A 17,302-nucleotide genomic window follows, 5' to 3' on the forward strand; every position below is an offset into this window, starting at 1 on the left:
TGTCCGAGTGTCTTCTGCGCTTAGCTAGCAATTTCAAGATAGATAATAGAATAGTTTCATGGGACGAACTCATCAGTAGTGACACGCTACTGAATGAGGTTGCCCACGCATTAGCTAGGAAGGGGTGGCCTGCAAGGACATATGAGGAGATTCGGAAAGAACTTCTGCGGTTGAATGAAAGATGGAAGAAGAAAGGCCAACACATACGCGGTGAAGGTGGAGTAAAACATCCCTTCTTATGGATTGACGATAGTGAGGACGAAGACGATATCTTCATGCCGAGTACCAAGAGCGCGTCATCGACGAAGGCCAAGAGCGCATCATCATCGAAGGCCAAGAGTAGCGCTTCGTCAAAGGGCGAGAGCTCTGCATCGTCGAAGGATGACGACGACTTTATGTAGTTTTTTTTATGAACTCTACATCTTAATGTATCTTATTTTATGTATGTTATTTTATGAATCTTATTTTATGTATCTTATTTTATGGAAGCAACTTCAAATATATCGCGAACTTTTATTTCATGAAACTACATATCGTAAACCTTGTGCTCACGAATTCGCTAATTTTTTTAAACCACGACCTGCCTTTAGGATCAATTCCCTGGGCTCACATTCCTTCACTCGCCATCGCTTGTACTTGGGTGCAAATATCAATCTGAAAAAAATCGTTGTTCGTTGGTTAAATTGTTCATGAAATGATGGACCTGAATAGCAAGATGTTGATTATTACCGCGGAGTCACGATAGTAAGCTGATGATGTGTCCATCCGTCTCTGCAACTGTTCCATATGCGTTGGATGTGTTGGCATCGTAGGTGGTTCACTCGTCAGTCTAGTACGCGTGCTCATGCGATACCAATTATAGTACGCTTCTGTCGTAGTTGCATCGTACGTTCTGCATAAATAAATTAACATTACTAAATTGACATCACATTCTGTATTTTATAAGCACATAATTAAATTAACATTAGTAAAATTACCGTTGCTGAGGCACTATATTTTGTAGAGCTTCATTATTCCACTGATTTATCCATTCAATGTTTTCTGCATTCCAGTCCACACCAGATCTACCCATATTGCTCATCCTGTAATTATAGATAACAAAAAAAAATTCAAGAATAGTTGATGGAATATCTATTTAGCTAGGTCACATCTTACTTACTTATGAGTTTCTTCGTCGATACATCTTGGAACCGGTGGTGGAATATCTTGATATAGACCGAACTGTCTCATGACACGGTCAGGATTATACGGTTCCACAAACCATAGATAGAGTAAATTGCAGCGAGTCATCCAAAAGGCACTATCTCTCACGCATTCCACTGGCATGTGTTGCGAACCAAATACCATATCAATGTGCGCCTCAGTCCACGGGTTCCATGTTATTAGTGAGTCGTTAAGAAGCTCAAACTGATCATGGTATATGGGGTAACAATTTTTTGCAATTTTAGTAGACCATTTTTTTCGACCCAGCATCGACCGAGTGGACATAGTTACAACACCCTCACCATAGTTGTACGGGGTTGCGGGTTCTACTATCTGCGGTCGTCCTACAGGTAAGTATTCCCAGGACCACAACTGTAGAAACTCGTAGGAGACACAAAGTAATGGAGCTTTAGATGTGAATGCCGTTTTTTGAGTGGCATCACACAACCCTCGGTATGTGTGAGAAAGCAAAGCAGAACCAAAGTTATATGGTGGATTTTGGGGTAAAGGTTCGTCTACTATCTTTGCGGCAAAATAGATGAGACCAGGCAAAACTACATCCCCGTGAGAATTAGGAAACATCACACCGAAGAGCCACAACAAATATGCAAACAAGTGTCTCTTCGTTGTCTCAGGATCAGCATGGGTAGATAAAATTTCGAAGTTAATACGAAGCCAGCTGTGTGGGACACCTCGAGGCGGACCAGAACGATCTGATATGGGCATTTCGAGCCTCAGACGGGCAGAGACATCTGCTGGCCAATTAGGAGAAACTCGTGGATGTACCACTGGCACACCTCTAATTGGTAAAGCTGTGATCATTGACACATCTTTTAGAGTAGGTGCAAGCTCTCCACTTCGAAAGTGAAATGTGTGGGTCTCCGGTCTCCATCTATCAACGAGGGATGTCAAAAGGGATGGGTCGGCAGTAAAACTACCTCGACGAGCTGCGATGTTCGCAAAATGTAGGAATCCATAAGCCTCAAGGTGTTCAAGGAACCGATTCTCTATTGACCAGGGAGTCTTTACAGTTCGAAGCCGGAAGGTCTGAGGAGGATTTTCATGATTTGGATTTATGAAAAGCTGGCAACGGTGGTGGTTGTCGTGATAACCATTCAAAAGCTGGGGCATTTCAGCCATAACCTGCAATCACGATGAAAAAAATTAAATATTTCGAATATTACATCACGATTAAATTAAAATACATATTCCGAATATTACATCACGATTAAATTAAAATACATATTTCGAATATTACATCACGATTAAATTAAAATACATATTTCGAATATTACATCACGATTAAATTATGAATACATAGCATGATTACATATCACGTAGTGTTGTTGTTACGATACGGACACTCCCTACGCGGGTGACCAGCACACCTACATACGCGGCATCGCCTTGGTTCTCCCAACTGGCTGTGGTCCATGTCATTGCGATGACGCCTAGACTGACGCCGTCCCTTGCTGGTTCGCATCAATGCGGGATCTGGAACCCATGTGGTGCCTTCTGGTCATAATTGCTTGTAGTTCGTATCAATGCCCCATGCCCAAAACTCACCGTTCCAAGTGTTGTACAAATTGTGCATGTTGAAGTATGGTGATACGTATGGCTCGACACTAATTTGTTGATCTGCAGCTGCCCGCAATACGTGACTACAAGGATATCCCAGAAGCTTGGGCTTGCTGCAAGTGCACTCACACGAGGTTGCGCCAAGCGTCACAGCTTGTTTTTTTTCTCCCCTGTGGTGACCCTTCACAAACTTTGCTCGCACACTAACTTCCCATTTATTCCTAAGTGCATCTACCTGCCTGCACCCATGTCTTTGCGACTTCTTTGCTTTGTCATCAAGATGTCTTTGCATCTTCTCAGACCAGGTCTTGTTCAAGTCAACTAGTGCCTTGGCAACGGTGACTCTATCTGCAAAGTATGACACAGTCCAGTTCCAAGTTTCATCAATTAGTGCTGTGATAGGTAGTGTCCTCACCCCTTTAAGAACACCATTGTACACCTCGGACATGTTGCTTGTCATTATACCGTATCTAGCGCCTGTGTCATGAGACTGCGCCCACTTGTACAAATTGGGACAATTCTCATTAATCCACTGGCTCAAATTTATTGCTGTTCGACGACCCCTCCGGTCTTCTCTCGCCGGGAGGGATGCGCGCTCGATCTGACCATTGATACCTGTCTAGATAGCATTCATTTTTGCTATAGTTTTCTGCATGCACATCCTCTTGAATAGCTTGAACCAATTTTTGTTTTTGAATTTCGAATAAAAATTAGCTGCCAAATGCCTCATGCACCACCTTGTCTCCAGATCGGGCCACCCCCAATCTGGATCTTGTGAAGCCTTAATTATCTCAAGCGCGCTTAATAGTCCGGTGTTGCGATCAGAGATGATGCAAACCCCTTCCCGATCTTTGATGACACCCATCTTCAGGCAACACAGGAACCATAGCCAACTATGTTTGTTTTCGCTCTCCACTACTGCATAGGCAATAGGAAGAAGTTGATTGTTTGCATCAGCTGCCATCGCCACTAAGAGTGTGCCCTTGTACTTTCCTGTGAGAAATGTACCATCAATTGATACAACCGGACGACAATGCTTGAATGCTTGTATAGTCTGGGCAAATGCCCAGAATAAGCAGTCCATGATTTGCTCGTCCAGGTTAAATGGATTTGGACGTTCTTTCCGGAAAACTTGAGTCCCCCTATTAGCAACTGACATCTGATGCAATGTTCTAGGGGCAAAAGAGTACGCCTCCTCATAGGTTCCATACAACCTCTGAAATATCTTTTCCTTTGCATGACGAGCCTTGCTATAGCTGACAGGGAAACCAATCAGATCAGATGCAGTTGCACGCAAAGCCCTAATACTAATATTAAGACTTGGCTACACAATGGTTTGCATCATCTGTGACACATATTCTGCAGTCACGTTGCGGTGCTCTGAAAGAGTGCCGGTTTGCTCACAACCATGTTGCTCTATTTTTGTGACATGCCATGGCTGACATACCCCAGGCTTCTGGCGAGCAATAACTCTTCCGCGACAACCCGCTTCGCGATGGATGCATATGAGCTTCAACTTCTTTTTATCAGACTGCTTCACTCTATGTTGCGTGTGTATAGCAATTGCATAGCTATGTATTGCTTGTTTAGCAGATTTCTTATCTGGGAAAATCTGTCCAACGGCGAGACTCCCCGCGTCTAGGCCAGCAACAGAGTGAAATTCATTGGTGATGCTCATAACCTGTAAAAACTCTGGGTTGATTGCTGCAGCGACCGCATTCTCAGGAGGAACAACTTCATCATCATCTGATTCCGAAGACGCAGAAGAATGACCATCATCGTCATCATCTAGCGCCTCCGGCAATCCCTCGACATGTTCGCTCATGTCAACGACCGCAGACCAATATCCCGTGTCATACACTTGTTGGCCACCTGTTGGTTCCGTTGGGCCGGCGTCGGGGGCTACAGTTATGGCCATATGTTCGCCACCGCTTGGTTCCGATGGGCCGGCGTCGGGGGCTACAGTTATGGCCAACTCGGCCTCACCGGCACCGCTACTACACTCGGCGACATCACTGGCAGAAATGAACTCCACATAAACCATGGGTTGTCCATACATGGAGTTATTGAGATTGCTTGCAAAACCCATGTACGACGCCCATGCTCTTTCACCAGTAACCCGTCGCAGAACCCAACGATTTCCTCCCTCAACCACGAAAGCCTCCAAGGTCATTTTTTTTCCATTCATCGCTGAACCAAACACCGATCGGATGCACCTTCTAACTGCCGCATACTCTACATTAACCATGTCTTTCACTACAACCGTAGTCATCCCGCACCTAGACACATCCACACCAGAAGGACCCTCACGTACGATGTGCCCATAAAACACTAACAAATTTTCCATAGTACCTAACGAGCAGCCATATTTACATCGTTAGTCCATTAAAAATCATATTTTTAGATTTACATTGTAATAACAACATCCATTACTTATCTTTTTTACATATAACAATTTAACAACATCCATTACATCTACGCATAATAATTTATATTGTATCATTTATCGTGACACTACATCTATAAAATAAATAGAAGATGAATTACAATATGTCATTCATACCTCTGGTTTAAATAAGGATATCCTTCCGAATATAATATATCACCAGAATAATATCAGCGAATTCCACCTATTTTCATATGAACAAAAATATTACACACATAATTATTTTCGTGCTAGAAAAAGTCTAAAAATACATATTGCATATATATATATATATATATATATATATATATATATATATATATATATATCACGAGTCATATTTCTACGGGGTTGACAAATTATCAAATAAACAAATATATTACACACGTGTCTTGCATGTAATAATACTAATGGAGCTAACATATTATTACATGTTTTTTACAAAAATGCTAGTTACATAGGCATTTTTCCGGCTCCTTTCTAAATACCAGTTGCATGCAAACACGAACAAATCATCGGTAATATATGAACATAGTCGACCTATTATCACATGAACACAAATATGAACAAAGTCTCATACCTTGATCTTCAACTTAGTAGTTCATATCGCATGACAAAATAGTTCCACAAAAGTTATAATACGCTCCCTAAGACAAAAGAAAACACATACTTAGAAACTAATCAAACAAAATAAAAACATCATGCATGCAAACACGACCAACAGAAATGGAAAGCTCTTACCTTGATCTATCTTTTCTTCAACTACAACGTCTTCAAAATAGTTCCACAAAAGTGATAATACGCTCCCTAAGACAAAAGAAAACATATACTTAGAAACTAATCAAACAAAATAAATACATCATGCATGCAAACACAACCAACAGATACGGAAAGCTCTTACCTTGATCTATCGTTTCTTCAACTACAACGTCTTCAAAATCTCACTTTAAACCGTCCTAAATCGCCACATAAACATTCATATGGAGTAGCTCTTGTGAGAAAGAGAAGAGAGTGAGAAAGAGAAGAGAGTGAGAAAGAGGAGTGACACGGGAGGCAACGGCAGGAGAAGAGAGTGAGAGAGGAGGCAGCGACGCGGTTCGCTTATAAAGAAGAAGTTTCGCACTGTTTCGTCGGTGGAGAGCGGGAAAAATTCCCACTGTTTCGTCGGTGCGAGCGGGAAATAAGCCTGGGAATCTGGCCGCGCGGAAATCAGCGCAATCAGCAACAGTGTCGGCCGCGCGAAAACAGTGGCCTGGCCGCCTGCTCCCGAGGCGGCAGGGCCCACCCGGCCTTGTCCGTTACGGACAGGAGTGGGCGGGAACGGGTTCCGGCACTGGCCGCCTCTGCCGGTGGCGGCAGGCCCCGGCCGCCAGGGGTGGTGGCGGCAGGCCCCACGGCCGCCTCGTGCGGTGGCGGCAGGTGCCACGTGCCGCCTGGCGCGCCTGCCGCCACCCGGGGTGGGGGTCTTTTTTCTCGTTTGCACTCGCATGTGGTCTCTTTTGACAATCCCACTCGACAGGGGGTCCTTTTGGACAAATATTCTTTTTGTTGGGGTCACCTCCTTTGAAACTAGATGACGCTCAGCCCATCTTCGTCGTGCCTTGCAACAGGGATGAAATTGTTTCATAATTAAAATATAACAGAGTGTGTTAAACTTTGGAGATGTATCCATATCGATGAACCTCGTTAACAAATCTCGGTGTCGCGCTCGTATGATTGTTTGGTGTTCGGATGATCAACGGTGCGCCTCGGATTTATTCTAACATTCTCTCTTTTCTGCCCTGTTTTCCGTCATAGCGTGATATTTCTCGTTGGGGCCACCTCCTTCGCCGTACATTGCAATAGGGTTGAATTTTTTTCCATATTTAGAATATAATAGAGTGGGTTAAACTAACATACCCTATTGACACAAAACAACAAATAACTATAGAGATCATTGTCAAATGTCCATTCAACTTGACAAATAAAAACTGACGTTGGAGGCGAGTGGCAAGCTGAACGTATTCCTAGTTCAATAAGCTCTACATCCAGACCACATACCATTAATTGCTAGTAGGGATAATTGTCGTTCTTCTCTTCCTCGTCCTTCTCTACATCTTCCACTCCTAGCCTCTTTGCCAACCCATTTCGTTGGCGCTAACCAGCACCACGTCAACCTCAGTGCATTGTTCAGTGACACCTCATCTCCTTCTTCCTCCTCCCTCGCTAGTTTTAGTCTCCTTCTTATTGATTTTCTAGAATACTCTTTTTTTGGAACACTCTTTCCTTCTCCAACACCATGGATTACTTGATGGCTTTAGTTCTTTTTTACTTCTTATTCTTGGATTCCTCAAAAAAACTTCTTATTCTTGGAACACTCTTTCTCTCTACTATAGCATAAACCATCTGGCCAATGTTGTGTTGTGTTGTCCTTCTCTATGAACGTTTCGGCAACCGTCAACGTGTGGACAACCTGCAGAGCATGATCGTCGTCCATCTTGACGAACGCTAGATGACCCATGTCGTGAGCACATGATGGCCATTGTTCATGTTGGCAAGCGGTGCTTGGCCGTGTAGCTGAGAGCGTGTTGATTGTCCTTGGCCACGAGGGCTTTCAAAAATGATTAAAGCAATTAACCTTTTGCATGATTAATTAAGTACACAACAAATTAACTGAAAACCTAATTCTCTGCATGCCTAACCAAATCAATTAATTATCTGACTAATTGAGAAAAATCCCTATTTTTAATTATCTACGGGCATAATTAATTGTCTACCTAATTAATTAAATTAATGACTCAATTTCCAAATTGATTTGGTGCGGAAAAAACTCCTATTTAAATGGAGCTAATTAATTGTATATGCAACTAACTGTCTAGTTAATTAATTCTATTAATGGTTTGATTGTCAAATGGATTGAGCACTCAATTTCCAATTTTTTTTGCATGAAATGGCTGCTACGTACGACGAGTATTGTAGAACACATTTTCTTAACGAATATCTTGATATTTGAATGAACACACTTGATTTGAGAATGTAGTATGTCTGGCTCTGTATGACTCATAGGAAATATAATATGCATGACTACGTCCACGAATGCCTTTGCGTGGCGGTCCGATGACCCGCCTTCCACCACAGCCGTCCTCGACGAGGTAAACTACGCCCTGGCATTCTCGAGCATCACTCCTTCGTCAAGCTCGGCCACGACGTCCTCCATGGTGTCATGCATAGTATCTCTTTGCAAGGGCGCACGGCTACGTACGGCCATAAGAAAAAACATATGTCATTTTTGTTGTATTAGAAAACTTATGATTGTTAATTAATAATACATATAATGATAATAATAAATGGCATAACAAGTAGAATTAACAATTTGTTATGAGGAATATCTGATTTTGTTTGGGAAGGTTATAGAGAAAAACCTTATGTCTCTCCTTTAGAAAGGTGATGCAGCTTTTGAAGTCTTAATAACCTATTATTTACATGATTGAATTGAGTCGGTACCTGCCAAAGCAAGCATGAAACAAGATCACCCCTTTAATGGAATTTGGATCTGTAACAGAAGGTTAAAAAATCAGTGAAAAGGGGTGGTAAGAGGTGAGACAAAAAAAAACAGGACGAAGATAAACCCGCGTAGCAGGCTATCAACTCCGGTCACCTCCCTCATGGCAGATAAGGAAACAACCACAAAATGTCCGCCGTACTAATGGGAGAGATAAGAGCATCTACAGTCAAACATAGCTAATTTGACCCATAAACGTCCGCATATGCACCCATCAGTGACCAGACATGTTTCCTATTTGTTCGTTCATATAGCCACACTTCTCATTTTCTTTCTCATATGCCTGGTCAGTTGCATGTGATTGGTGGAGAGAAAGAGAGAGGAAAAAAAAGAATGAATAAAGAAAAAGAAAATGTGGTTTGGGATGGGATCGCATCCTAGGTGATGGACTGACCGGACGCGTCCGCGAGCCCTCATATCCTTCCTGTATTTGAGATGGATATGAAGGTTCGCGGACAGCCCAGACATATAGAGATGATATGAAAGATCCGGTTAGGGTCACTTTTTTTTCTCTCTTCTTTTTGGTCACTGACCGGGCATATCCGTAGACGTATGAGGGATCGTTTGAGGTGTTCAGCTATAGATGCTCTAAGCATGAACAAAAAACTCATTTTTTTTCCTAAATCTCTCATCCCCAAAAATCCTCACGTGAATCCCCACTTATTGAAAATATTTCTTCCGATTTCCTTCGCCATGGCTCGAGCTTTCATTTGCATGCCGCTCGCCCTTGCCATTTTCCCTCTATATATTCTGTAGCCCCGGGCCATAGCCGGCACTCATCCTCTTTTGGTCCCTTTCTCTTCTCCCCACCATTATCATGGCTTCCTCGCGCTCCAAAGCTCTCTGAAACAGGCTCATGTCGAAACAGAAGAAAGAGATGGGCACCATTGCTGCCGGCTGGCAGCCGGAGACCGAGGATGTCCTAATGGAGGATGCAAGCGACGATGAGCTGGCGCCACCCTCGTCGGTTCATTGCACCATGACCATCGGCTAGGCATGTGCCCATTACATGGACATGCTGTGGGACGAGGTGGAGAAGCAGTTTCGGGAGGTGCAGGTCGATGCTGCCTACAACCTCCATCGCCAGCACCGGCATGGAGAGGAGGAGCTCGACGCTGGCAGGGCAATCATGCTCGAATCCTACCACTTCGCATGTCTGACCTGCCTCGACCACTGGTGGTATCGCTAATTTCAGGTGGAACGGGAGACGCTTAGGGAGTTCGATAGAGACGGCAGACGAGGTGTTCGACAAGAGCGATGGCAAGGAGGACATCGTCGGCTTCACCCAGCCAGCTACCCGCCGCCACGATCATGAACTTGGCACATCCGTGGGCGCCATCGGTAGGCCGCCGCCGCTTGGGTCCCTAGAAGGCTACAACTCTCCCCTCCTCCTGACATCAAGCTTGGTGGACTGATAACCGTCGGCCAATTAGCTGCTCAAGCTACGGTGGCGGGTGTTGCTGGGAATAAGTTGGAGAAGGCGAAGGCAAGTGTCAGGGCTTCAATTCTCGAAGCTCATGGCAGTCCGGTGGGAAACGAGCGCATGCGATCATTTTAATTAGGAATTATACCCCTGGAGCCGGACGAGTTCACTTTTAGTTGAAGTATATCCGAAATATAATAAATTTTATTATGTTTATATTAAATCAAACGTGTTTGCATGAGTCCCTTTTGGTTTATTTAAAAATCCGTCGTGTTTCAACGAATTTCGTACAGTTAGCTTAACTTATTATTAAAATATATGCATACAGTGTTGAATGGCGGTCTCCATTATCTTATCCGTAGACACAGTCCAAACATAAGAAGGGACATTCGTGGGAGAGAAATAATGACCGGACGTTGGACATGCCCTTAGTCCATATAGTGTCACGGTATTCTGTGTCAGCATGATATGTCAATATAAGTCATGTCATACTGGTATTGATCCTGTTAATTAGGAATACAAATGTTTCCTTTCACTTGAGAGCGCTCTATCTGGTAGGAATAAGCCATTATAGTATGTCAAAGGACTGACCTATTAACTCTCATGAATGACCTATTACCTCACTCAAACTAGACCACTGGATCAGAAATAAAGGATGGTCCATAATAGTTGGGACCATCTTAAAATTTACCACATCAAAAATTCCATACACACCACTTCAAAATGGATCTCTTTGAGACAGAACACAGGTTTCATTGTCATCATTCCTTCTCTAGAGGCACCATCATCATCATCCCTAAACTCTGAAAAAAGACTACGACTTCGCCATAGACGATTGTCGGCACAACCCGCACTGTAGCGGAAACGTGAAGAGCACAACTGCAACTATGAAAATCAGACACGAATGATCGCCAAACGGGTCATCTGGAATCACTCATCGTATACCGCAGGGACCCGCCTCCGCAGTTTCGACTCCACGTCAACAAAAAACCGAGACAATCTAGACTCTGACGAATCGAAGAACTCTGCAGGACAGAATCATACACGACTGATGCCACGAAAGATCGCCAAATGGGTCACCTTGAACGAGCCATTGTATACCGCATGGACCCGCCTCCGCAGTTTCAACTCCACATCAACAAATAAACCGAGACAATCCAGTGGACACGACGGAGAAGACCCGACTACCGCAATCATTGCCGCATTGCCGACATCGCTTCCGCCATCATCGTTGCCGCAGAAGTCCGGACGCCACAATCCTCACCAACCACCGGTGCCGCTTGCCGCTTGCCGATGTCGAGCTCGGAGACGAAGCCCCAAACAGGTAAATCATGAATAATCAATCAATCAAAATGTTTATAGGGATCATGTTGGGTTCGATTGGATCTCCACATAAGAAGAAAGCAGTACATTTATTACCCGGTGATCAAGTGTATCATGTGTATGCACTCATCATCGTTGGTGCTATTTCTCTCTATAATATATGGTGCTCCTGCCGGTTTCTCCTTGAAAAAAATAAATAGATTAAGACCGGCTGGACAATATAGGAAGCCTCCAAAGAGGGAACTGATCAAGGAGGAAATGATGGAGGGCCGGGGCACGTGCTGCAGGCGTCCACGCAACCTGCAGCGGCAGCAGCTCTGAGCCTCTGAGAGTGAGAGGGCATTCTCGCCAGCTCAGCGTCGTTTAAGTCGGCAGTGCCAGTGCAGTGTGCGCAGCTGGTCCTCTCCACAGCTACGCCAGACGGTTTTACGCGTTGGTCGAAATTCAATATATTCCAACTTGACTAGCTAGAACAAATATTTACGGCTTACATGTATCTTTGAAATCGTGTTTTAGATCGTGGACGGCCACATTGATACTACCACAGAAAATATATTTTGTTCTCTTAAAGAATATATAAAAGTGTCGATTGTGTATGATACCACATCCGTAATGCCGTACATATGGATAGCCAGATTGATAGTACCATTGATCTCTACTCATATATATTGTGACTTTTAATTATTCAAAATGAAATTGTGTGTTAATAGATTATAGACTGGGTTTGGTGGGTCGTGCGTGCCACCTACGGAATGAATCAAGGGGCCTAAATATGCGACATAGAGAATTTCGTTGTCACACTCTTGAGACTATTGTGTACCCCACGGCCAGGGTATTGTGATTGATGATAGAGCAGTAATCCTAATGATAATGTGCTACTCTTTGCTGGATCCTTGTATTACTTGATTGCAGTGGCGATTCCACATGTAAATTGTGGGGTCAAGGATCACATCACAATCTTTTGATCGTACACAAATATTCTATCATTTAGACTTGTCCAGAATCAATTCTGGATGTTATACGTTTGTTTAAATATGAATACACAGTTTTTTAGGGTTGGCATGAAATGATAGATTGCTATGACCCAACCATGAACTAAAAGGTCCAGTCAATTACCTTCTACTCCCTCCGTTCCTAAATATAAGATCTTTTAGAGATTTTATTATGGACTACATATGAAACAAAATGAATGAATCTATACTTTAAAATATGTCTATATATATGTATGTAGTTTATAATGAAATCCTTAAAATGTCTTATATTTTAGAACGGAGGTGGTATAAACTTGCGATGCCATAATTAACACCACATCACAGATGAGAATATACATGAAGACTTTTCAGATGCCTAAGGAAAATATCACCCATTACCAATGCGATTTTGTAGAACATATATACCATCTAGGCACATAATCGAGACCACCGAATGATTGATACTATCCTAGTTGTCGAAGACTAACCAACTAGTAAGAGACAAATCAATTTGTAACGAAGCTAGACATGTAAAATTATACCTTGTACTCCCTCCGTCCGGAAATACTTGTCCTAAAAATGTACAAAATTGATGTATCTATAACTAAAATAAGTCTAGATACATCTATTTTTAGGACAAGTATTTCCAGACGGAGGGAGTATTATATACACATAAGAATGTGGGGCAACCTGGAACTATGCAGAGCTGACTCATATTTTGGATATTGCTGCGGATTACAATTTTGACCACTATTTTGGATGTTGTGGTATATGCCAAATAACACTAGAAATTATAAATATGCAAGTTTCCACTCTACATATTTGAAATAATATCCCCTCCTTCTCAAAATATAAAGCATATACAATTTGTTTTAGTCAAATTCTCTAAACTTTGATCATGCTTATACAGAGAAAAATATCAACACACCGGTTTTTATCAGTGGCATGCTATGACCCAACCATGAACTAAAAGGTCCAGTTAATTACCTACTACAAACTTGTGATGCCATAATTAACACCACATCGCAGATGATAATATACATGAGGACTTTTCAGATGCCTAAGAGCATCTCTAGTAGACCCCGTATAACTCGCGAAACTGTAAAATAACCATCGGTTTACAGTTTTAGGCAAAAAGGCGGTCCGAATAGAACCCGTAAACGACTCCGACCTAAAAAATTTTTTGAGGGGCACGGTAAAAAGCTCCTCCCGATATGCAAAAATATAGTTTTTGCGTCCGCTTCTACGATGCCCTCTATCGAGAAAAAGCAGTTGGCGGGAGCCCAACTGCTACGGAAACTTTCGCACGTCCGCCATCCATGTTCACTGTGCGCCGCCCCGGATGTCGCCCCACCCGTCCCCAGATACGCCCCGCTTGTCTTGGCGGCCGCCCTGCTCGTCCTGGCCGGATTCGGCGTCGGCGACGGAAGCTCGGGGATGGGAGCTAGCTAGCCAGATAACTCCTGGATGGATTCCACGACCGGATCTAGCTAGATTGCTAGCTCCTGGATGGATTCATGGACGGAGGAGCTAGCTAGCTAGCTACCTGGGTGGATTCAGGGACCCGAGCTAGCTAGCTACGGCGACGGTCACTTCGTGTGAGTCGTTGTAGAGTCGTTGTAGACGCCGGTGACTCCGTATTTAGCTGTTTCATACGCTCTCCACCGACTTTTAGGAACGAATTTAGTTGACCATGAACACGGGCGAGAGAAAGAAGAAGATGTGGGAAAAACATGTAAGCGAAAATTCAATTTACAATTTAAGTTGAAGTGGTCTGTTCGGCCCCAGCTCGAACTGACCCTTATAACGCGTTTTCCACAAACTGAAAACGCGGTTTACAGTTTTGCGTATTAAGGGGTCTGCTAGAGATGCTCTAAGGAAAATATCTTCCATTACCAATGCAATTCATGTAGAACATATATACCATTTAGGCACACAATCAATATCACCGAATGATTGATACTATCCTAGTTGTCGAAGACTAACAGACTACTAAGATACAATTCAATTTGTAACCAAGCTAGACATATGTAAAATTATACCTTGTATTATACACATAAGAATGCGGGGCAACATGGAACTATGCAGAGCTGACTCCTATTTTGGATATTGCTATGGACTACAATTTTGACCACTATTTTGGATATTATGGTATATGTAAAATAACACTAGAAATTATAAATATCCAAGTTTCCTCTTTACATATTTGAAATAATATCCCCTCCTTCTCAAAATATAAATCATATACAATTTTTTTAGTCAAATTATCTAAACTTTGATCATGCTTATACAGAGAAAAATATCAACATCCACATCAATACCAAATCAGTATGATTATATCTATCAGTTGTGTGTATGTTGATAACTTTTCTTGTAAATTTGGCCAAATTTAAAAAATTACGTACGCAAGAGATTTTGAAACTATATTGGGTATTGTAGTACGCCAATACCGAAAATTACCAATGCACGGGAGTATATGTGTAAATAACGTGAGGAATGATAATGTTCTAAAGATACTTTTTGTCACTCACCACATACCATTTCCAGAGTAAAATGAATCCAAATTTTGTCACTCACCACCTCGTATGGCACGAAAAAAAAGTGTGTCACGAAACAATTTTGCCCTGATTTTTTTTAAGCAACTTTAGTTATTCGAGGATGACAACTTTAGTTGTGAAGCATGACAACTTCCTGTTTGAATGGCAGGTTTCAGATTTTTTTGGATTTGTGTCTTTCTTTGGCAATTTTAATTGTAAAAAACTTCATGACGGTGTTGTTTCGTGTTATACGCGTGTAACTTGTCATTTGGCTAAGAAAATACAACCTACTTCTCAAAACATAGTTGTAGTTTTTTTTGTGTTAAGTCAAATTCTCTAAATGATCAAACTTACGCAGTGAAAATATCAACATATACAAAAATACCAAATCTGTACTAGGACATCTATCATTTGCTATTCTAGATGTTGATTTTTATTTTCCTATAAATGTGGCCGAATTTGAAAATGAATTATTTTTGAAAAGTAAGGAAAACATTTGAGCTAAGATATTATGTGTAAACAAGAGGAAGTATAAATTACTAAACATTGTCCTTTCATTGCACTAGCTACCGTTTTGGTTGATAATTAATTATTACACATAGGATGCCCTTTGGGTGTCTTTTCAAAAAAAAAAAAAATCCGTGTTTTGTAAATGGTGCTTGCTAGGGCATAAGTGGCCCTCCTCTCTTTGGATTCTTCTGAAGATAGCTAACCACATCTGCCATCTGGTTCCTCTCTATATATAGACGCAACACTTAGCCGATTCTTGATTATTTCCATCAATCGATCTCTTCTTTTCTTCCCGAATTAATCAGCTAGCTGAGCTTAGAGGTCGATCCATATCGACATGGCCGCTGCACAGCAGGGCAAGCATAGTAGAGACGCCCATGGTAGCAACGACACCAAGGACTACCTCGACCCTCCCGCGGTCCGGCTGTTCGACGCCGGTGAGCTGGGCCAGTGGTCCCTGTACCGCGCCATCATCGCCGAGTTCACCGCCAGCCTGCTCTTCGTCTACGTCTCCATCGCCACCGTGATCGGCCACAAGCGCCAGACGGACGCGGACGCGTGCAGCGGCGCCGGCGTGCTGGGCATCGCGTGGGCCTTCGGCGGCATGATCGCCGTCCTCGTCTACTGCACCGCCGGCATCTCCGGCGGCCACGTCAACCCCGCCGTGACGTTCGGGCTGCTGCTGGCGAGGAAGCTGTCGCTCCCCCGCGCCTTGCTCTACACGTCGGCGCAGTGCCTCGGCGCCATCTGCGGCGCGGCGATGGTCAGGACCGTGCACGGCGCGCAGCACTACGAGCTCTACGGCGGCGGCGCCAACGAGGTCGCGCCGGGGTACTCGAAGGCGGGGGGCCTGCTGGCCGAGGCGGCCGGCACCTTCCTCCTCGTGTACACCGTGTTCTCGGCGACCGACCCGAAGCGCATGGCGCGGGACACCCATGTGCCGGTGCTGGCGCCGCTGCTCATCGGCTTCGCGGTCGTGGTGGCGCACCTGGCCACCATCCCCGTCACCGGCACCGGGATCAACCCGGCGAGGAGCCTGGGTGCCGCCGTGGTGTACAACAACAGCAAGGCGTGGCGCGAGCAGTGGATCTTCTGGGTTGGGCCATTCTCCGGCGCCGCCGTGGCCATGGCGTACCACCAGTACGTCCTCAGGGGCGGCGCCGCCGCCAAGCCACACTTCAACTTCGACAACGGATTCCGACGCCTCGGCTGTTGATGGAGCCACAGCAAGAGATGATGGTAATCAGTCTGAAAGAGAGCTTTTCTTGACTGGTTGATTGATGTTTTTTTTGACACGCTGTAAATTTGTACTTACTAAATAAAAAACCATGAACAAGCAGTAACTACGCTTAGCTCTGAACAAGCAAAGCCAAATCATCCTTGAGATTTTTCTGAATCTGTAGAGATTAGGGATCCTGTCCATGAAAATGTAGGCATTCAAGCAAATTCAGATAGTACTTGTTATCACAGCCAATACTTTCTTTGTCAGAATTCGAAGCAATTTATGTGTCAAGACTATGTCAATTTCTTGGAGGGGCAATTTTCACAGCCAATGCTTTGTTTGTCAGAACTTCACATGTGTTTCTGAAGTAGAAATTGTCATGCATGTGTATGCTCTGAACAACTTGCCCTTAAAAACGTTCGCAATTGCCATGCTTCCCAGCAAATGTTCGCTGCTTAAGACCTTGTTCGGTTCCTTCAGAATTGAAAGGGTTTGGAGGGGATTGGGAGGGATTAAATCTTCTACAAGTCAAATTCCACCTCAAGGCGTGCAAATTATTGGTAGAATTG

General features: G+C 43.6%; 1 protein-coding gene and 2 long non-coding RNA genes across 4 annotated transcripts; 1 reads left to right on the forward strand and 2 right to left on the reverse strand.

Moving 5' to 3' along the window:
* Positions 1-611: 611 nt before the first annotated feature.
* On the reverse strand, positions 612-1,066 carry LOC123405317. The gene is made up of 3 exons (XR_006611959.1): positions 978-1,066; positions 730-892; positions 612-654 (listed from the first exon to the last, which is right to left on the reverse strand). It is a non-coding gene; the product is annotated as an uncharacterized LOC123405317 (long non-coding RNA).
* A 1,165-nt stretch (positions 1,067-2,231) lies between these two features.
* On the reverse strand, positions 2,232-5,829 carry LOC123404825. 2 transcript variants are annotated; one of them, XR_006611931.1, is made up of 3 exons: positions 5,787-5,829; positions 5,345-5,411; positions 2,232-2,346 (listed from the first exon to the last, which is right to left on the reverse strand). It is a non-coding gene; the product is annotated as an uncharacterized LOC123404825 (long non-coding RNA). The 2 variants fall into 2 exon arrangements; XR_006611932.1 differs by lacking the exon at positions 2,232-2,346 and adding an exon at positions 5,091-5,133.
* Positions 5,830-15,775: 9,946 nt separating this feature from the next.
* On the forward strand, positions 15,776-17,051 carry LOC123406033 (aquaporin PIP2-5-like). The gene has a single exon (XM_045099535.1). The coding sequence runs from the start codon at positions 15,849-15,851 to the stop codon at positions 16,725-16,727; it is 879 nt and encodes a 292-aa protein (XP_044955470.1). The 5' UTR covers positions 15,776-15,848; the 3' UTR covers positions 16,728-17,051.
* Positions 17,052-17,302: the final 251 nt, after the last annotated feature.

The sequence above is a fragment of the Hordeum vulgare genome, chromosome 6H (assembly GCF_904849725.1).
Source record: "Hordeum vulgare subsp. vulgare chromosome 6H, MorexV3_pseudomolecules_assembly, whole genome shotgun sequence".
NCBI lineage: Eukaryota > Viridiplantae > Streptophyta > Magnoliopsida > Poales > Poaceae > Hordeum > Hordeum vulgare.

Excerpts from the sequence above, each read along its gene's own strand:
- LOC123406033 (XM_045099535.1), top strand. The coding sequence starts at position 15,849 with ATGGCCGCTGCACAGCAGGGCAAGCATAGTAGAGACGCCCATGGTAGC.